The sequence below is a fragment of the Melozone crissalis genome, unplaced genomic scaffold (assembly GCF_028551555.1).
Source record: "Melozone crissalis strain CALT ecotype California unplaced genomic scaffold, PUWL_Pcris_2 ptg000027l_1, whole genome shotgun sequence".
Taxonomy (NCBI): Eukaryota; Metazoa; Chordata; class Aves; order Passeriformes; family Passerellidae; genus Melozone; species Melozone crissalis.
Window position 1 is genome coordinate 65005828 of NW_026535805.1, and position 22354 is coordinate 65028181.

Sequence of the window (22354 nt, forward strand, 5' to 3'; positions counted from 1 at the left end):
ATACTTTGGATTTTGGGGTAGAGTGATCTAGTAATTCTTGAGAACTTCTTTTTGGGGCTTGTTTTTCCTTTGAAACCAATTGCATAGTGTATTGGATGCTGGCATTATGGTACACAGCAGTAAAGATAGGCAAGCTGGACACAGCAGGCAGTGGTGATGGCAACACTTTCAGTTGCTTAGGTGATGGCAGAAATTGTTGTCATCCCACCAATAGGTTGGGTCATACTACCAAAACACTGGAAAATGTTATGAGTGGGATTCATCTGATCATGTTCAGAGTATTGTAATGTTAGCACCAACAGCTGAGTCTGGTGCCCCCTTTCAGGTTCAAGAAGGGTAGATGCTTCTCTGATTTAGTTAATCTTTTCCTGAAGTGCTTGTTTAAAACTGGTCAGGTGAATCATGGCCTGAACGTTCCTATTTTCTTCCACTGCCTGTGTAGGAAGCCTATAATGACTAGGTCAGGTACCTGAAATTAGGTGAGATGAATCTTTTATTGTACAAGTCAGAAAAAGTGTTGAAACTGTAATTAATTTACTAAAACATTCAGTATTTAGACCATATTGGGGATGAAGGTGCCTGGGCAGAACTGAATTCCAGTCCACATACCTTCGTTTTGTCTTTTTCGTGTTTGGGATCTCTCCCACTCCCCCATTGTTAATGCCTTTAGACTTTGAGAATGCCTTTAGACTTTAGAGAAGCCTTTAGACTTTGAGAGGTTCTTTGTAATCAGCCCCTGGGCATAATCTGGTGGAGGCCCAGTTTGGGTATGCAGCTGGTTAGACCTGTGTCTGTTTTTAATGCGGAAGGTATTCTTCACATCTGGTTTATAGATGGACTGCAGAGCTTGGTAAACCTGGTGCCACAGGGGTGGGCATTGTATCAAGCAGAACTGCCTGGTATTGAAACAATGCAGCTTTCCCTTCATTAGTGAACAGATTGATTTTATTCATTATAAATCGATGATCTTTGTTTCTCTGAAAAGCTACTGTGAAATGAACAATCTGGGTTATGTGTCATCTTCAAATGTACAGCTGCAGTAAAGTTAAATAACCATGGCCGTTTCTCTCCAAGTTTTGCTTAAATTATTGGTAACCTGAAAGCTAATAATTGTGTAGTGTGTTTATAGCACTTTACATCTTCAAAGTGTTTTGCAAGTGAATCACAACACAACTAAATTTTAGAAGCAACTTTCTGTTTGTAGGGAAAATGAATTCAAGGGATTATGTAGTTTGACCAAGGCCACAGAGGAGTCTGTATCAGAGCCTGCATGAGTTTCTGGTCGTTAGTCCTATGTATAAAAGCTGCCTCTTTCCCTCCCTCTCTTTAGCACACATTCTCATATACATATATATATATATATAATTTCACATGTAATATGTCTCTTATGTCTGTCTAAATGTGACCTGCTATAACAAGACTAAAATTTCTTGAAAATTACAAAAGTCTTATTTGTTCTTGTGATATTTATAAGATAGTTCTAATTTGGCAAGTTCAGTGGTATAGAGTGTTTGCTGTGTTAACGTAACACAGTAAAAACTGAATTATTCAATTACTTGCTTCCTTAAGTATAGGAAAATTCTTGCGTGTCTTGGATACTGTAACAAAGTAACAATGGATAAATGCTGAATTTTTAATGACCACCACTGACTACTATATTAATAATGAAACTCTTGAGGAACAGTTCACAAATTTATTATTAGTGGATAGCCTGCTAGTGTAGTGCTACTATGTGTTCAAAACAAAAAAAAAAAGTGATGAATGTTTAGCATTCACTTCACTTAAAAAAAAATCACACCCTGTGCATTATGTGGCTTTCCTGAGAAAACTCCATCTGTTATGATTTAAGTGAAACACTATTTCCTTTGCAGTAAAAATAATGCCATGATTTTTTTCAGTTCTTTAGAGAAAGGAAGATGACATAAGCTCTAGCAGAGACATTTTGCTTTCAGATTCTTCTTTTGAACCCTGTCTGCCTACCAAAGCAGCCCATGGTTCACAAATGGGCTGTGCTCATGGGAGCAGATTATTATATGTATGTCTGTTCAGACAAATACAAGAGAAGAGCCTGGCATTTAAATGGAGCCCATCACGGAGGAGCTCTGTCTAGGGCCTGACCTTTTTTGTGTAGCTCTCTAATCAGCATGCTAGTTGGTTATTGTTACACTGTGCTATAAGGTATGATCTCTGCAGTATACATTTCCATCTTAAGGGGAAGTAGTTGCTGTAATATGCATGGATGTATTCTCTGACCTTGACTTTTATTTTTTTTTCTGAAAATACATAAACTTCTACATTTGGGAGACGAGCTCACACTTTCTTACATTTTTACAAACACTCTTAAAACAGCTCATCTGGGAAGAGGGTTGGGGAAATAAGTGGGCTAATAGGGCTGCTTGCCCTTACTGCTGTAATACCTTTGGCTGCAGGGAGCATTGCTTAAAAGCAGCAGCGGTGCTGCCTTGTGTTTAGACAGGCTGGACCTGAGCGCTGTCAGTGCTTTGGCTCTTCTGTGACCACCTGTGGCTCGTGTCAGTCAGAGCTGGGCATCACTGCAGTGGGAGCAGGGAAGGGTATTTCTGGTCCTTATTGTTTTTGTGAAGAGTTGTAGGTGCTCAGGTTGTTTAAAGGGGGAGGGGAGGATTTTTCGCTTGTTCCTGTTGTTGCCATTTAAACAGCCATTGCTTCTGCCTTTGTGCAAGTCATGGTAAAACTAGCACATGACCACCACCTTTTTTCTCCTATCCTGCTCCTGTCTTTGGGATGGCCAGTGCCATATTTGCCTGTGGTGTAGGAGGAAATTAGGCTTTTAGGAGGCATGAGGTGTTTGAGGAAATATGGGTGGTACTGTGGCCCAGAGGCCAAGCTCATCAGCCTTGAAGTGGGTTTGATCTCCAGTAACTCTGGGGAGTTCTAGGCCCTTAACTAACAGTTCCTCATGTAAATAGGAAAAGGTCCCATAGTGTTACATTGCCTGTCATTAATAAAAATGAATGAGCTGAGCAGATTGTACCTTTTGTCTGACTATATATGTGGGGTAAAAGCAGTGTTTCTGTGTTTTTATTGTTTTATAAATCCAGCCTGTTTGTCAGAACAATTCATGATCATGTCATGCAGATTTTTACAGGAGGTTATTTCATATGGTCTCACACATGTAGCATATAAAACTCACAGACAGAAATCAAGAAATACAGCCATCATTCTTATTGCGGGCTTTTTTTTTTTTTTTTGCATTAGTTACTGTTCCTCATTATAAATTTCACCTCCAGCAGTTTGTTTTCCTCTTCACTTATGCAGAATGCTCCTTCTTTTGAGTCATCCTTGTCATATTTCTTCCCACAGCTAAACGCTACTGTAAGAATTCAAGTCCAACCAGCAGCACAACAAGCAGTTATGCCCCTAGCAGCAGCAGCAATATGAGTTGTGGTGGAGGCAGCAGTGCCAGCAGTACCTGCAGCAAGAGCAGCTTTGACTATACTCATGACATGGAGGCAGCACACATGGCTGCTACTGCTATTCTGAATCTCTCCACCCGCTGCAGGGAGATGCCTCAGAACCTCTCCACTAAGCCTCAGGATCTCTGTGCAAGGGTAAAAATTAGTAAATCTGTTTGTTGATGAAGATTTCTCTTAACTGTACTTGCTCTGTGACCCTGATTGAGAGAAAAGCTTTAATACATCTTGCCTTTTTTTCCCCTCAAAATTGACATAATCTGGTGGCTGTGCTAAAGCAGGGAGCAAAAATATCAAAAGAAAGATACAAATTGCTCACAAGTATCACAGGAAACCATGATGCTTTATAAACTAATGATACCAATACCATGTACTCCTTTTTTAAATTTGTTTCTTACTATAATTATAAAAGATGTTTGGATTGCTCAAGTGGTACTAATTTCACTGCTGTTTGGGTATTGGTTTTTTTTGAAAGTCTGGTTCATACATTTGGCAGAAGGATTAAGATTTAACTCTGCATTTTCATTTAACAGTCACAAATGGGACCTAAGCTTGTAAAATTCAGTGCAGAGAAATCTTTGGTGCTGTATAATTTCTTGCCTGTCTGTGATACCAGAGTTCTTAAGTCAATGCATAATATATTTGAAATGCACAAATCCTCCAGTACAGGTGACTTAAAATGTGCATAACAGTCTTGCAGAGTGACTCCTGTACTGTGTATTCATACAGCCTCAGTATATTATAAAATGGCCATCACAGATACAAATAAAAGCTTTTGTCATTAAGCTTTCTGTATTAAGAAAAAACAGAGCACTATTAACATTCATTAAAGATTTAGGAGATTTCATTTTTAACTTTAAAGTTTTGGCTCTGATAGCTGTTCAAAAATGAGTATTTAACATGCACAAGCAAACAGTGCAGTTTTGCCTACAGGAGACCACTAGATGGCTGAGCAGACAGATGCAGTGCAGAGGAAACGTTTTTATTCTGCTTGAAGAGAGATTTTGAGCTGGCAGACATGTTCTGTTCTCCTATAGACAAAGGCTTGCTTTCCCTTTCTGTGCAAACCACCTCTTTCTATGATCATTCATAACAAACTAAACCTGTAGCAGAAAGTATTAGTAATACTGATGCTCCAAGCCAGAATGGACTTCGTTTTCAAATGCTGCTTTTAATATTAATTGATTTAGTACTATTCAAGAGGGAAACCTTTCTCTCATGTAAATAAATGCAGTTCTTCTCTATTCATTATGATGTGAGAAGTTGGAACACAATGCTGAAAATCTTCTGTGTCTAAGCCAGAAAGGGCCTCTTTCCTAATTTGTCACTATAATGCAGCTGAAGGAATGAGTCTGAGGAGATAAACAAATACTTTCTAAATTAAATTAGCCAGATAGCAGCAATTAGATAATAAGCTCTAACAAAAGGCAGTAATTCAGAAAGAGAGATTTGCATTTGCAGTGGTTTCCTGCAGCTCTGTTGTTATTCTAGAGGAAAGAAAGTCACCAGACATACAAGGAGTCAGTCAGATTCACATTCATTTTGAAACCAAATTTCTCATGGAACACTTCATTTTTGGAAAGATGAGGGATTCTCTATGGGCCTTTTTATGTTATCTGTCCATAGTTTTTTAATTTTGTGTTCATTTTAAGATATCTTATTTCTCCTTATCTAAAATAATAGTCAACACTTGTTTGTTTCTGCAGAGGAGCCCATACTCATCCCATTTTTCACAGTACCAGTTGTCACAGAAATTGGAACAAATTATTATCAGAATAGATACATGAATTGTTAATACGTGTTCATCTGCAGGGAAGGAGCTGTGAAACTTAAATGCATTTCTTCATTGACAAATGGTTTCCAAAAGGACTTCTTTTGGTACCAAACCTCCCTGTTTAGTTTTCTGACATTATCTATTCAAGCACTGACTGCTAATGTAAAAGAAAAAGAGAAACAAAGATTATTTCATGTTAGCTGTTTTTTGTTTCTCTAATCACCCAGATGCATGCCAGGACTGAAAGCAAGAATTATGCAGATGTCACCTCACAGGTTACTTCACCTGTCACAGAATAAATCAAGAACATAAAGACAATGGCAAGAAAATACCTTTAGAGCTTTCTCCTTTATATATCAGATTTTGTACGGATGTGCTAGGTGGCAAGAGGGGTACTGGAGACTCTCCCCTTTCCCCCCAAACATCAAATTAGCCATTCAGGGAAGAAATCTACTTTAACAGCATTAATGTTGTGTAACAGCATCATGCTATGTGTAGGAGGGGGCTCAATGCTTACAATCTATACAGGAATGGAAAAGCATTTTATCATTCTGCTAGGCAATCAGATTGAAGAAGAGGTAGCAGTTTGCCAGTGTGAAGCTGAATTAACAGTATTTTTCTTATTTTGACAGAATCCTGATATGGAAGTCGATGAAAATGGGACGTTGGATCTGAGCATGAACAAGCAGAGGCAGCGAGATGGCTGCTGCACCATTTTGACCCCACTGGAGCCAATGTCCCCACAACGACAAGCCGTGATGAACAACCGCTGTTACCAACTGAATGAGGGTGACTGCTGGGACTTGCCAGTGGACTACACTAAAATGAAGCCAAGTAGGATAGATGAAGATGATTCCAAAGAAATTAATGTATGTCTTTTTCATCTATATAGTTCTTGTTGCAGTCTAATCTTGGTAACTCATTAATTTTCTGGAATTTGGAGGGAAATAGGAAGCAAAATTAGTATGTGACAAAACTGGTGGTTTTCTACAAAAAGGACTTTTTGGTGGTTAATCTTTAGGACTATATCATGCTGGCACACATCTGATCTGTGACTAAGTTCCATAAGACAACATTTGAACCATGAATGTGAATCATGTTTTCTAACAGCATCATCTTGTTAACAAATATTTTCTGCAGTAAAGATGCTTTGCTATATCCAGATTATGTTACTCTGTATAAGGAAGTTGACATAACCGTGCAGTACTGGGATAATCAGCTCTGAAGACAAGATATTCTCCTGAATTTGAAAACCATAAATGATGTGTTATTTGAAAGCCTGTATTACTTAGAAATCAATTTAAACAAAGCAGCAGAGTATAATGTAAGCTTTCAACTATTTCAACTAATCTTCTAGATTACTTATATGCTCTTGATAGCTCTGTGTAAGGGCCTGCATTAATGAAATACTTTTTCTCAAAAATACAAAGAAAGGATATAAGAAATCAGTGTTAGTTTTCTACTTATAATACCAAGCAAAACCCTTTAAACAGAAGAAGCACATAAAGGAAATATGTCAGTGAATTTTTACTGCTTTTCAAAACAGAATAGACAGGACATTGAAGAGGTCTGCTGATAAGGTTCAGTGATGCTGCTTTCTTCTGACAGGTTTTAACCCTTATCCATTCTGCAGCTTAAAATCCTGCACTCAATTCAATTTACTTGTCTGAGGACTTCTAGTTGGTTTATAGCTAAAAATTAAGCTAATCATTTGTGTTTAGCACATCTCTTGCCAATTTTAATTAAACCGTAAAACAATTCTCAGTGTCTTTGAAATATACAACGACGTGGCATTTTCAGTAGGTAGCCTGAATGCATTCTAGCTTTGATAATACAGTTTTGCTAATAATTTCCCTGAAGTTGGCAGGAAATCTGTCACTATCAAGGAAATGTGAGGTAAAGCAGCATGATTTTTCAAAGAACTCCCTACTTCTACTATGTTGCTTATAGCACCATCTGCAGGAATCCCTGAATCCCTGCATTCAGCCACTGCATTCCTGAGATAGATAGGTATGAATTTCTGAACATCACTAATGTTAATTACAAATTATATCATTCTGTCTTGCCAGACAGATCCATTGAGATTCATCCCAGACTGAGATTCTGTGTGTAGATGTTAGGATTGCTTCTCTTTCATCTTTGAGGTGTTCTAAATCCTTAAAAATGCTATTTAAGATGGCTTTTTGATGCATAAGATGCTTTTTTTTGCCTTTTGTCTGTTGTACAGTGACTTTAGGGAAGAGACCTGAGTCTTTAGAGAAAAATAATATGACAGCTACAGAAAAAGCCAGTTTTTTTTTCCTTCTTATTTTTTTCTAATTAAATAAATTATTTATTTCACATATTGTGAAGTCTTCATCAAAATATTTAAATATTATTCAAAAGTTTAGTACATGAAAGAATATAAAATAATTTCATTAATTTTCTATGTCAGAATAGGATAAAAAGGAGATACCATCTGATGACTCTGCTTTGCATTACTTTGTGTAAGTTGTGACCTTCTATAGCTGAAATTAATATGTATATATTTGCCTGTAGCCGGAAGATTTGGATCCTTTCCAAGAGGCACTTGAAGAAAGAAGGTATCCTGGTGAAGTTACAATCCCAAGTCCTAAACCCAAATACCCTCAATGCAAAGAGAGCAAAAAGGATTTAATAACGTAAGCATAATGTGAGGTGAAATTATTTATCTCCTTTTAACTTTTTCTCTCTTTGTCTTTTTTTAAACCAACGAATACATATACGCCTTGCAGTATGAGCATGCAACATTTGCAGCATATAAATGTTTCAAACTGCCAGTTAAGTAAAGTGATAAGCTAACGTGTATTTGCTTGTTCTTAATGATGCTATATTGTATGGAGACGCCATTTTCATTTAAACCTGTTCATTTTGCAGCTTTTCGATTAGGATGCTTAAAACCCCTTGCAGTCATTGCAGCTAAACTGGAAACAATGAAACTTTTAAAAGCTTTTTTTTAAACATACTTACTATTTTGGCTGTTTTTGTTTTTGTTTGGTGGCAGATGTCCAACACCAGGGTGTGATGGGAGTGGTCATGTGACTGGTAATTACGCCTCACATAGAAGGTGTGACTTCATTTTTTTCATGGTGGATTCTGTCTTTTCAATTTATTGTTTTCAGCTTACCTCAACAATGCTGTCAAAGTAAAACGTTGAACTATGTGTTAACCCTTTGAGTAATATATGTTGATCTTAAAAGCATGCTAATTTGTGTGTTGTATAAACGTCTTTTATTTTTAAATAGATTACTAAAATTTCCAAACTATTCCTTAAGCATTTAAGTAGTTAACCCAGGAATCTCCAATATTTTTGTTATATTTTTCTAGTTCATAGAGAAACAAACAAACAAACAAGAACATTTACAGTATGTAATTTTGGAAGTAATATTGATAACTAAATATATTCAGAGGGTTAACTATATTACGGAATTCAATATTACAGCACTTGCCCCATCGCTTTTCTGCATTACAAACTTTTACTTTTTAATTTTTATGTTGTGTTTGTTTGGGAGTGTTCAGTTAATGAGAAGATTAACATACTTGTATGTCCTGCCATGTCTTACAGTTTATCTGGCTGTCCCTTGGCTGACAAAAGCATTCGGAGTATGCTGGCCACAAGCTCACAAGAACTCAAGTAAGATATAAAGAACAAATATTTTCTTTGTACATATTTATTTGACCGCAAATTGTGTAAAGTTGCATCAGAAATTAGAAATGTTGTCTGGAGAGCTGCTGCACAAGGGGCTGGTCCTGCTTGGAACATGTATTGAAGTCTCTAGAAATTCCGTATAGGGGGGCTCTGTACATAAGTCTGTTGACCTACTATGTCCTTTTGTGTGTCCATTAGGTGACAGGGATGGACAAAAGACAGAACTTCTGGAATTTCAGCTTAATGTTTGAATTCCTTTTCAATTTGTTTCTAAACTTTTAGTTTGCTAGTTAGAACAGAAAATTCCCATACAATTAGACTGATGAAACAGTTCTGATTACTCAAGCAGTAAACCATTGCAGTTTCTCAGACACAGTTGGAGGGAGAACAATTTGGTTTTCCCAGACGCTTGCATAATTTTCCCCAGGTTCGTATCATTGCTACCAGCCTAATGCATTTTCTCATGTGACTATGTTTTTTTTAATGTTTACTAAGTTATCCCCTGCTTAAAATGGGATCTTTGCCATTCCTTTCAGTTCTTTGGAGTAACAATTTTGAACTATGAACGCTAGAGGATCATGAGACTTAGCTTTGCTCTGTCTTCCTGCACATATGCTCTACTGCAACTCTCTGTGTGGAAGAACTATAGCATTTATTAGTGCTATGACAGGGCGATGCTCCTGAGCTGGCAATGTGGTTAAGTTGGAGAAATTTTCACAAGAAATGAGGAAAATTCAGTAGGGAAAGAATGAATGGATACCACATGTTGCCATACTGCTTAGCAGTATTCTGTTTTTACAACACGTTTCTTGAATTCAGTACATGTGCTGATTAAAAAAACCCAAACAACTCTTGATGTAAACCGTGGGAAAAATAAGAAAGCAAGCATGAGAAAACTGCTGGAGTAAAATTGCTCTCTAGTTTTACTTAATTTAGTTGCTAGAGGTAAACAATACATGCAAAATTTACGGCTGATTTCCCACAAAGTAAAAAATAATGTTTTGAAACTATTAGTTTAGGTCATGCTGATATATGCTGCCAGAAGAATATGTGATATGCAAAAGGGGATGTAAATGAGATCAGGGAAAACATTTAAGTATAAGTAGAGAAAGATGTGTACCTCAGAGAAACTCAGATTTGGACCTGGATTTTGGGTTGGGATGGGTCAAACGGTAGAAGTTTGAGGAAATGTGAATGCATAAACAAAACACACTCAAGACTCTTGAGGCAGCATGAATATTTTAAGCAAATCCTTCATAAGGTTTCTACTTATCTTAGGAAGATGTTTCTAAATTACTTCATCTCCTCTGCTTTTCTCAAACATCTGCAGTCAAGACAGCCTGGTAGAAACCAGGAAGACAAGAATCCCAAAACACCTAAACTTGAGATCCCATTTCTATATCATGCCACTCTCTCTACTTTTTTCAAGTTTTTCCTAAGCAAAAAGCAAGATTAAGTTAAAATAATATTTTTAGGTTTAAAATCTATTACTTATTATTCATTAGCATAAATTATTAATTTAGCAGTTACCATTATACCAGTTGAACATATAAAACTCTGTTAAGTTTCAAAATGACAGAATTTTAAGCAGGCTTTCTTAACTCAGTTCTCCTTTGTATTTGCACTATGTGGCAATTCCTTGTTTTCTGATCATATATTTTTCCACAGGATAACAAATCAACAAAAATCATTGAACAGGGAAGATAGTAATCATTGCATAAGCAACTAATTAATTTCTTCTCTTTTCCTTTATTATCCTCTGTGAGGCCCTGTCTTTGATTCAATCCAGTTTTCTCAAACTGCCTTCTGAAGATAGACCTATTAATTCACTCACACATTTTTCACTACAATCACATCTGAGTGTTTCCTAATAAATTTAGTTATTTAGTTATGAAAGAATTTTTTTTTCATCGGCATTTATACTCTGAAGTAAATAGGGTTGTTATTATCCTCATTTTAAACCAGAAATTTAGGTATATAGTTTTGATTGCTCACTTGGATACTTTTAGGACTCAATTTGTCAGTTCTTCACATTGTAGAGAACTCTATATGGTCAAACCCTTGAATTTGCTTGGAGTAATGGGAATTTAGCAGATCTATGTAATGCAATTGACCTTTTGTGAAAAAAAATTCCTTTGTGAAAAAGGATGAACTCTGCAGAAAAAGCAGGAGAGTCCAGTTCCAGAGCAGCCATAATGTCCTTTCTCCTATCCCAAAACTCTGGGAAGTCCCAGCTTACACTTGGCCCATTTACTCTGTCATGTTTTCCTTTTCCTTCATCATTATTTCTACATCGTTCCCTGTCTCAAGCTCCCTTGTCTGATCAGCCCATCTCCTGCCTTCATCACATTTATATTTTTATTGTCCTCTGTCTCTATGTCCTGTGAAGTTGGTTCAGAGACAGAAATAAAGTATCTTAGCATTTCCCACATATATTTGAAAGCAGGGAAGTAGGGGTCCTATGGATGGCAGCCTCCTTTACACAGCTCTCATTTATGCTCTTGTTCTCTGCTTAAGATGGAAGAAGATGTGATCATGTAAATGTAACGTGCATGCACAAAGCAGCTAAACCAAAACCACATAAGAGGATTTGATTTTGAAATTTTTGCACTGTGAAGTACTTAATTTACATTGTGTTTGAGTTCTGGGATTATAATTTCCTTGTTTCTAAAATGAGGAAGCAGAAGCTGAAAAGCAGAAATTCAATAATATGGGAGACTACTGGCCCTCTGTCAGGCCACCAGCCACCATGGGACATTTTGGTGTCTGCTCTATTGCCTGGGCTGCTGTCGTAGCAAGAAGCTTCAGTGATCTGCATGGACTGGCAGGAGGAGATGGGGAGCATTGCTGGGATGTTTCACACATGTTTGCTGACAGCAGAAAAGTAGTGAGAATCAGGAACCACGGCTCCTGCCCCAGGCTGTAGAGGGAAATGTATACACATTTTTGTCTATAACCCGAGCTGAGATCCCTTCTGTCCTTTCCCTACCAGTCTATATTGTTCTCATCTCTTCTTCATCTTTTATTCCTTGTTCAGGTTTTCAATGTAGTTTTTTCCATTCTTCTGTAAAGATTTCAGCCTTTTTAAAATTCTTGGCAAATACTTGTTTAATGTACAGGGTACAGAGAACAATTGATAGTGTAGTAGAAAAACTGATAGGACAGCATAGGCATCATGTTTCTGGACTGCATAATTTGGAAGGATTTAATACTTTTATGGCTTTACCATCGAATCAAATGTCACACATATGCTGGTAAGGCCTTCATATCACATTTTACGGATACATTATCTCTTTGTGTGTATTTTACAGCACATACAAATAATGTATAATGTAGCTTTCCAACTGGAATTTTGCTAACACAGATTTTTTTTTTTTTGTGTCCCACCTAAAATACAAAATAGCAGTCACTTCAAATAATTAATAATATCATTCATATAATATTCACAATCAAAATAATATAAGAATCCTACAAGGTCAGAGAAATGTTTTGCTTAACAGTCATGCTTATTGTATTGCCTTTTGGAAATTGTGGTCCAAGATTCCATTGCTCACATTTCCTGGCTCTCAGAATAATAATGTTGCAATTTTCAATTAAGTTGTTCCAGGGTCAGTCAGCATAATTATTCCTTACCACCCGTGCTTCTCATCTGTAAGTGTTCTCACTCAGGTTTACCATGCAGATTGCACAATTTTTTATTTTTGCCTGAAGCTCAAATAGGAAAGTGAGAGCCTGTGTGCATAGTTTGTCAGCAGACTAAAGCAGTTAGAGCCTGGTCAGTGATCTCCAAATAACAGAAAAATATCTTCTGCTTTAATTCTCAGTTCCTTATGCTGGGAAAAAAAAAAAAAAAAAGGAAAAAAACCAAAGGGGGTTGACAGCTTTAAAGCTATCTGGAGAAATCAATATCTGGCAAGGAACCAAACTTTTCCAGTATTAAGATTTTGGTTATAGTACTTGTGAAAAACAACTAATTTTTAAAGGACCTAGGAACACTATATTGCTGAGTAAAGTTAACTATGATGGGAAAGCAGTTAACAGTCCACCCAGTGACAGCTACCAATATTAAAGTATTCATAAATTAAATTCAGTGTGATCTTACCAAGGGGCCTTTCTTTATCAGTTTTCTTTATTTATTCCTTATCACAGCAGGTTTTTCTAACAGTTATGATTACTTCTAAACTGTAATACCATTGTGGAATTATAAATACTGTTAAAAGCATTTTGAAGCATTTTAAATCTTATTCAAAACAAGTAAAAGTGAAAAACCCAAACAATCCAAAGCTAGAATTAATTTTTGTTTTAAAAGGACACATTTTGTTCATCAATAAATCGATCCCAGTTAAAACACAGCTGACCAACTGTGAGAATTTCTACTTGGTGTCCTGTCAATTTGGGAACCTGAGAACTCAGGTACCAGAGACTCCCAGAAAGTGACAAACTTATTTCTACTTAGTTCTACTTTGATGTAAAGATAATCACAGTTTTTCAAAGGTCATTGATATATATTCACACACATATATATGTATATACTTTATGTATATAGGTAGCTAAGTGTTAGCTTGATCTGCTGTGGAACTTAATATCCCATCCTCAACATCTACCCTTGTTGTCTTCAGTCAGTTTTCTGCCAGAAAATCCCATTATTGCTTATTCTGAAGAATCTGATCCTCAGGAAGATTTGCAGTTCAACCAGGTGCCCTCAAGTTTGGATACTTCCTGATACTGCTGTAGTATGCCCAGTATTTCAGTCCCAAGGCACCTGTGTGGATTTTCCTGTTTTCTGTGGTGGATGTCCTATGGTATTTCCCATTGAGGGAGGAGTGCAGCCTCCTCTCCCTCACTACAGTGAAGCCTGAGAGCTTTTGTTTCCCACATCTCTTCTTAACTCAAAGTGATGAGTTCAGTCTATTTTTGCATGTTCTCTGCAATAAAGTAAGACTCAGAATTTCTGTTGCTCCATCTTTTTTCCATGTCATTCTGCCACAGTGATTTCCATATTCTTGGTGATCTTCTACTCTTTCTCTTAACTTTCTTTCACTCATCTCCTTGTTCCCAGAGGTGTCACCCTGGCAGTGTTCACATAGAAAAGTGAGCTTCTCTGAAGCTCTCACTGTTAGCCATGATTCTTCTTGAAAAACAACTCCATGCAGTACAGTGTTTTCGTGACAGAAAGGATATCCTTACCTCACACTTCTAGAGAAGCTCTTCTATATTAATATGTTATCTATTATTTATTTCTACTGATGTGATTTTACTGCAATTTGCTCAGCAAGAACTGGGAAGAAGAAGCATCCTCCCAGAAATGGAGAAACTTCTGTTGTTTTTATTCTGATAAATTAAAAAAAAATATTATAGAAAAGAGTGGTATTTTCCTCCTTGCTGTAGGCATCTGGTAAAATATAGGCCTTTTCAAATATAAATTTAAAATGCAAAGACAGAAAATATTAGGATATATTAGTAAAACACCACAGGAACATTTCCCTTTTTAGATAGGTAACAACATTATCCTTGGACATTGACCAGTGTCTGTACTATTTGAACCTTGATGGCTCTCCCAATATACAGTCACTTTATGTACTCAAACCAGTTATTCCTGCAGAATTCTGTTTACCTTCTGGAGTGAATTCTCCACCTGTATCCTGTGTTTTCTACTTGAGGTGTTTCTGATGTTCAGTTCCTGGATGTGCATTTGTTGTTTCATCTACAAAGAAGTATTATCCTTTGCCTTGCCTTCCCTTTCCCACCTTCCCCTTCCCTTTTCCTGTTGAGATTACATCTGTCCTCCTATAAGAATGCAGCAAGACTTGAGACCCATTATATAGCTTTCACTCAATTTTATCTTAGAAAATTACTCTTTGCTGCAAGAGAAATAATCATTTCCATTCCTATTTTCACCTTTTTACTCCTGTTGTTTCTGTCTTTTTTTTCTACATGGAAACTTATAGTTGTCATTACAGTTTTTCTTGAATACTAAGGTTGTTGAGCCCAGTAAGTAATCTTGTGTTAAGTTGAAATACTCCTTTGATGCTAAGTATGTATCTTTTGAATCTGCAGACACTTTTTGAAATTCCTTGATGCATTAGCTAACTTGTATAGGAAATGTGATTGCAAGGACCAGATGTGATGTATTTGGAGAAATGCTAAAAAGTGCTTGATTGAGCCATTTGTAAATGATAGTGTTTTATTAATTCATCTGCAATGTTGTGGTAACAAAAAAACTGAACAAACTGTAGTTTTTTATGTGTTCTTAAATTGCAAGTTAGTGTGCTAGTCTAATTTAAATTGTTAAAAACAAAACCAAGGAACATAGATCCCCAATTATTAGTTCACCTATAAGGAAAAATCTTTCCCATTTTGCTCAACAATCCTTGGGCCAAGTGAAATTAGGAATCTTATGTGGTTTCAGTGGGTTTTTTTTGCATTTTTGTTTCCTGTATTTATTGCAGATTTCCACTTGGATACCTTATCTTTGATGGCAGCATGCATGCCTGGCCAGAACAGAACACCTTGGGCTCTGTTCCTGCACTTCTCAATACTCAAATGGGCACTGTAGGTTATACCTAGCATTTCCAACCTCATGTTGTGTGGTGTTATGATAATGTCCTTTGTATAGAAACCCATCATCTGCAGCAACCTCATCTCTGTAGTCGCAATAAGTTTTACATATGGAAGTGGCTGGGCTTTTTTCTCTGTTAGAATAACTCATTCAGACTCTGGTAAGGTTGAGTCATTCCATTTTTCTCACTTAAGTTTGTCAACTTTTGTCTCTGAAATGGAAAACTCTTGAGTTTTGTTTACATAAGACCCTTCATCATTGTTTTCATTACTCAGAGGTAGTCTTAAAAGCATGTACTCTCTAAAAAGCTCCTTAAAAGCCATCTGCATTTCAGTATCTCTGATGCTGTGAAATGTTCCATGCAGGCACAAAATTGTTTGCATGAAGCACCTTGCAGAATCAGGGCCTTAGTAAGTTGTCAATACTATGAAATGCTTTGAAATGAGAGGCTTCCTTTGCATAGTGGTATCTACAATAGCCAAACAGTTCATGGCCTGTTTCTTTATGTACTTAATTATTCAAAACAAAAGATAACAGGAGCTTGTATTTTTTTACTGTTTGGATTTGAATCATTATTTAAAACCATTTGCCACTCAGTTATTACCAAAATAGTCTCAATTCAGATGAACAGTCACTGAATTAGAGTAATTTTTTCAAAGCAACCTGTATGACTTAAAGAGTCTTTGGTTTTAGAAGGAATGTAAGTGGTGGACATGCACATCCCTGCAACTTCTGTATGCCTAACTTTGAAATTGGAATTCAGTGTCTGCAATAGCAACTTAGGCAGTTTTGAAGATACATTCCTTAGTTCCTAGCTCTTCACTAATCACCAAATATTTCAGTGTGAATGTTTGTTTGATGGTTTATTTTAATTTTCGAAACTTTTCTCTTGTCAGTCATTCTAGTGCCATACTGTGCAGTTTCTAAGCAACTATTCTGAGAGGAGCACTTAATTGTGATTAATTATAAATTAATTTGTTTAGCTGTGTTATTATGCCCAATGATCTCTCTAAGGCCTTCTTGTCTTGGAGTTTTTCCATTTGTACAGTTGCCTCTGTCTTCCTTGGGTTTGGTCATACTTCTTTGTCATTGAACTTGTCCTACATAATTAATCTCATTCAGCCTGGCATTTGCTTGTAATCAATTCAAGGGTCTTTTCTTTGGCACAATTTGGTAATTGTGCAGACTCCCATTGTGGTGTTGATCATTTTTGCTTCAAGTCAACAGATCATAACCAATTGCTCATTCCATCCAGATCTGCAAAGATCTGCAACATGATGCTGTGGTATATCCCAAGTGCTGAGGCGATCCCCATGGGAAGTTGCATAAACTATACAGTTGCTAAAAGGGGAGTTAAAAATGCAGTGTTTTGCACTTTCTGTGTTTGGTCAGACTTGCCAAAACCCTTTAATACATACCCAAAAATAAAAGTAATTTTGTCACTTGAAGTCCTAAACATGATTGTCCAGATCCTCAGTTGGTGTAAATCAGCATAGCTCTGCTGCCTTTGGAAGAGTTACGCTAAGATACAACAGTGATGATCTGGGCAGATGCCCTCAGCTACTCTCTTGGGTTAGCATTCATGTTTGATTGCCTTATTTAAATTTTTTGAAGTTACAGAATTCCTTGCATTATTTGGTTTCTTAAAATGGCCAGTTGCTAACTTGATTATGTGGTGTCTGTATCTGCACAGTAACATCTGATTTTGCCATGCAGTTAAATTCATCCCTTTACTTTTATCTCAGTGCTATTGGGACTTTATGTGGCACATTTTTTGCAGCACTGTAGTATCTATATCAATGTTTTATATCTCTAAAATATCCCATATCCCTCATAAACACCTCATCATAATATTCTTTTACAATATTTTTGTATTCCCAGTAAGTGGAATTTACATTTGCTCATCTGCATGTAAAAGCTGCTCTTCTACCCTAACACACACAGAATTTCCACTGCTTCAAAGTCTGTTGATTTCTCTCCTTTCACAGATAAGAACACTGTGCTCTTTCAGCATGGCCTCAGTTGTATGAAACAACCTTAAATTTTGAGGAGTATTTTACCACTGGCCATCATTGATTATTTTTGTATGCTTGACTGTGCTTGCACTGTACTCAGCTTCAGCAGTACATGCTTTCTGTAATAAGGAGGCAGAGGACTAAAGTATAAGTACATTACTGTCATTAGGTATTATTTTTTGGACTGTGGAAAACAAAAGGAAAAAAGACAGGTCCTTCAAAAAATGAATCTGAATAAATTATATTTAAGATGTAGTTTCCAGAGCTGTAAGACTTACATAGTTTCATTCAAATAATGAGCTGTAAAGTAGTCAGTCAGAGTGATATTTAAAATGCCTTCTTCAGGCTTCAGAGTTAACAGTACACCGAGATGAACAGAACCTAGTTTCCGAATTTTCAGACTGCAAATTGATGGGAATGTAATTATGAAAGCATTTGATCAGTTAAAAGAACTATAAATTATTCAGAAGAGATTACATACCCAACTATTTTTTTTCTATATTAAATAGGAAAACAATCAAAACATACAGATGCAGTTTATAAGAAAACCAAGTAGTAGACTTTCTTTTCTTTTTCACAGGTAGAAAACTATTTTTTTCTAGGCCAATCTGGCACTTTACTTTAATACATGGTGCATACCAAAAGTATTCTAAAGAAAAATTTCATAGGTAAAAACATTCGTTTTTGACTCTATGATTGGAATCCCTATTTCAATAATGAATCAGACATGATGTCAGATAATAGGTAAAGAATAAAAAAAAAATTATTTCTTTAAAATATTTGTATTTTTTTCTTTTAAATCCCAGAGTTATTCTTTAATGGGGAGTTAATTCAGTAACTGCTGGGCATTTCACAAATAACTTTAATTTAAAAGCTGTAAATGTTGGTTATGCTAGACACTGCAGAGATATGCTGAACACTGCAGAGAAAAATGGTTTTGTTCCCAATGAGTAGGAATTGTAAAAAAAAAAAATTAGAGGAAAAACTTCAGGGGAACCATAAAAATTTATATGAAAATAACTGAATAATTTTTAAAAATGATAGCTCATGGGTTTCTCCTCAAGGCTTCTCCAGGAACCATTGTAGGTGGTGGTTGCACTCTGATGCACTAATCAAGCAACATCTGTCAGGAAAGCGTAAGTATTTTCTATAAGTGTAGGTATCGTGAAGGAGGGACAAGGGCCTTGCTTTTGAATAACACCAAATACAACTTTTGTGGCTTGTGTGAAGAATATGAAAGAGTGAAATTATTAAGAATTTTTTTCTTTATTTTTTTAAACCAATTAAGGCTTATTCCTCAACATTCCCATTCACAGAAAAGCCCTTTGATGGTTCTAATTTTTTACTGAGACCTAATCTGAAGTGTTTTTAAGTGACGGAATCAAAGAATCACAGAAAGGTTTGGGTTGGAACGGACTTTAAAAATCATCTAGTTCCAACCCCTCTGCCATGGGCCGGGGCACCTTCCACCAGACCAGGTTACTCAACCCCATCCAGCCTGGCCTTAAATACCCCCAGGGATGGGGCATCCACAGCATCCCTGGGCAACTGTGCCAATAGAACACCTCCCACTATCTTTATCAGCCTTCAGATCCAAGATTATGCTCTGCACCTTTGAAAAGCTTGCCTTAAGTAGCATATTTTTAAAGGAGTGTGAACAATATTACAAGGCAATTTCCACATAGAGTTGGCACTTCTTCCATTTGACAAAACCAGTTTCAGGTTGATACTGTCATAGATAGAGTCCTATCACTATTCATTTATAAAGAAAAGAATATTTTTAAAGTTTAATTATTCAAGTATTGGTAAGGAAGTTCTTAACTTTTTTTGGATTCTATTTGATACAATAAGCCTCTGTAAATTAAAAATTACTGAAATTCAATGCAGAATGTTCTGCAAATTTTATATGCAAAACTATTATCCAGAATACTATGTTTAATAATAATGTAACTGATTTTAATCTAATTTTTACAAATTTTTAGTTAACTCTACTGAAGCCAGAGTAAATGCTGCTGATTTACAAATTGTAATAAGTAAACACATCAGGACCACATATCTCAAATTTTTGCAAAATTCTTGTGAATGTTAATGTACCACTGACCAGATGTGTTCATATTTTCATATAAGGTCTTACATAATCAAGAACATTTTCAAAAATATTTTTATTCCATCTTAAAATTCCCAAGGAAGTGGGATTGTCTTAAAGGCTAAGAAAAACTTTGTATCTGTTCATGTCAATGAAGATACTTCCATTCAAAGGTAAAGTAAATGTAATGAATAAGATACTTATTCAAGGGGTGATTTTTCTCACAAACTTCTCTCACCATGAAAAGGGGGAATTGGCTGTTTTTAAAGACACTGTCAATGGATTACATTCTGTGCAAAAGATACAATTGACAACTACAAGTACTGGGAAGTGGCAATCTATGAGAGACATTTCTGTAAGATGTCGTTTGCTGGATAACTTATTCCACAATTGACCTTCCTGTGATCCAGTATTCATCTTGAAATTAGTGGTTTTTCTGTGTCTGAATGGGTGCTGAGTGGAATTATACCTATCTCTACTTCATGCAAGAAGGTTAATGACGATGTTCTTCTGTGTCATGTATAGCTGAGGATCCCAACCTTGGAGCTAATCAAAACAGAGAATTTGTGTTGCAGATAGGTTCCTGCCCCATGTAATATTCTTCCAAGTCCTTGGCAAAGGGCTTTTATTTAGCAGGAATGGTTACAAGGATAGTGATTTCTTAAAAAATATTTTGGCAGAGTTTGACTAAAAGATGTAAACATGCATTCTGACAATAGAAAGTTGTAGTTCTTCCTCACCAGCCTGGAAAAAGAAAAGTATTAATCAAAGTTTAGACAAAGTCTGTATCAACACTAACCAATTCAATTAAAAATCAGAGTAAGGAGGAGTAAATACGTGCTTATTTGCCTATAAGCACCTAAAACAGGAAGTGGTTTTGGAAAAGAAGTTTATTGCTTTGAAAAAATCAGAGGGAAGCCTTCTTGTAAAAGTCATGTAAGGCAAAGTTAGAGTCTCACTGATAGCTGCTTTTCTACCTCTGCAGTGCATGGGAGCTGGGAGCCCTGAAGAACAGCAGAGCCCCACTGTGTGCAGCCACATGGGCCATTGTCCTGCACAGCCCTTTATTCCTGGCTGGAACATCCAGCCTTCCTGCACTGTGCAGCTGCTTGGGAAACTTCTCCTGCAGCTCTCAGACTGCAAACCTGGTGCAGCTCTTTTGTGAGATGCTTACAGTATAAACCAAACTTGCACTGCCTTGTCCTATGGGAGCTGCAGAAGTGGGAATTGTACAGAAGCATGGACATTCTGCCTTTGTTAACTTTGAGGAGAAAGTAAGGAGGGCCAAAGAAAAGACATGAGAGCATATCCCATATTAATGAAAAGCACAATTTATTCTCAAGTGCTCTACTTAATGATACCTTGGAACACTCACATGGAGCTGGAATTATTACTTATGTGCTGTTCAATACAGTCTCAGATTCCAACAGAAAAATGAAGGGTTTAGCTTGAAACAGTTCTAATGGTCTTATCAGAGATACTACCCTCACTGAAGTGATATCTCCTTTGTTCTCATAATGTGCAAACTGCCTCATCCACTTTGACAGGTTAGGGTGAAATGACACCAATTTCAGGTTACTGAATACTGTACTAAAAGCTCTGTTGTTTCTTTTACTGCTACCCAGACAGCTGCAGCATCCTTTCAGGGGGAACAGGAAACTCCGAAGCAGAGGCAGATGGATGCCCAGAGTAGAAGCTGAGAGTATTATCTCGGGTACACAGTCTCTCTCACTGATCAGGATATTTGTTGTGATCCACTTCATCTACCTCACTGAGAATTTCTGAGCATTCATTAACTCTGCAAGCTGGACTTCAAAATCATCACATTCAGTTGTTGAGAAGAACACATACAAACACAAAGAAATACACAAATACTTTGAATATATAAAACCATGTGATAAATTTGCTGATGGTTGAAACTTGAACTATGCAGAAGGGACTGGAATCAAGGAAAAATGATAGTGCATGATATTTCTGGAATAGAGCCTCCAACTAAGGGCTGCATCTGTACTGCTAATAGGAGGCCAAACAGTATTCTCTCTGATACAGATTTTAAGATGCATTACAGAATTATAAAATCATGTAGCCAGGGGTATCCAAATGTTAGCTAGTCTAAGCTCCTGCTCAGATCAAGTCCAGTTGGAATAGGTTGCTCAGGACCTTGAACAATCAAGTTGTGTGTTCTGCCAAGGTTGGAGTTCGCACAACTATTGACCAGATTGATGCTTGGTTGCATTTTTTTCATTTATAATAAATTTGCTTTCCCATGCTGAATTCTATTCATTTATTGGCTGTCTTTCAGCTGTGCAGCTCTGAGAAAATGTCTGTTATGCTTCTCCACACCAACCTGTTAGGTATTCGTAGACAGCAGCAAAATTGCTTTACACTTTTCAGAAGAATGAGCAAGCTAACTTCCTCTGCCTTGGATATCAAGTCCTTCAGGCCCAAAACCATCTGGCAATGTCTTGTAGCAGTGCAAGCTGCACCTTAGTGTTTGTGTTTCTGAGAGTGCTGCAAAGAAAATTGTACCTTCCTAGGTGTTAGTTCATTACATCTGGTTTGTCTGCCCAGTGTCTACCAGAACAGTCTAGCTCAAGGCAGTAGGATGGAATACTTGCAGGGATGGCATAACTGTGGTAATGCCCAGCTGTCCTCCTTGCAGACAGGTTCATAAGTACACTCTCACTAGGGATTTTTCCCTTCAGTATGAATTAACCATGCTTACTGGATGTCTCAGGGAAGTTAGCACTCAGTGTGGAGCATGAGTCCTAAGTCAACCACATGAAAATTGGAGCAAGTCC

At 36.8% G+C, this 22354-nt stretch overlaps 1 protein-coding gene across 16 annotated transcripts in view; it reads left to right on the forward strand.

Annotated features, from left to right (window-relative positions):
* The window catches only part of MYT1L (myelin transcription factor 1 like), a 301704-nt gene that overhangs the window by 235566 nt on the left and 43784 nt on the right, over positions 1-22354 (forward strand). For 9 of the 16 annotated variants that reach the window (XM_054279201.1, XM_054279200.1, XM_054279204.1 and 6 more), the window contains 5 exons: positions 3343-3590; positions 5859-6095; positions 7765-7886; positions 8249-8311; positions 8810-8878. In XM_054279201.1, the coding sequence (XP_054135176.1) occupies positions 3343-3590; positions 5859-6095; positions 7765-7886; positions 8249-8311; positions 8810-8878 (739 nt within the window). The remainder of the gene's footprint in view (positions 1-3342; positions 3591-5858; positions 6096-7764; positions 7887-8248; positions 8312-8809; positions 8879-22354) is intronic. The other 7 variants (XM_054279210.1, XM_054279205.1, XM_054279207.1 and 4 more) reach the window with 1 other exon arrangement.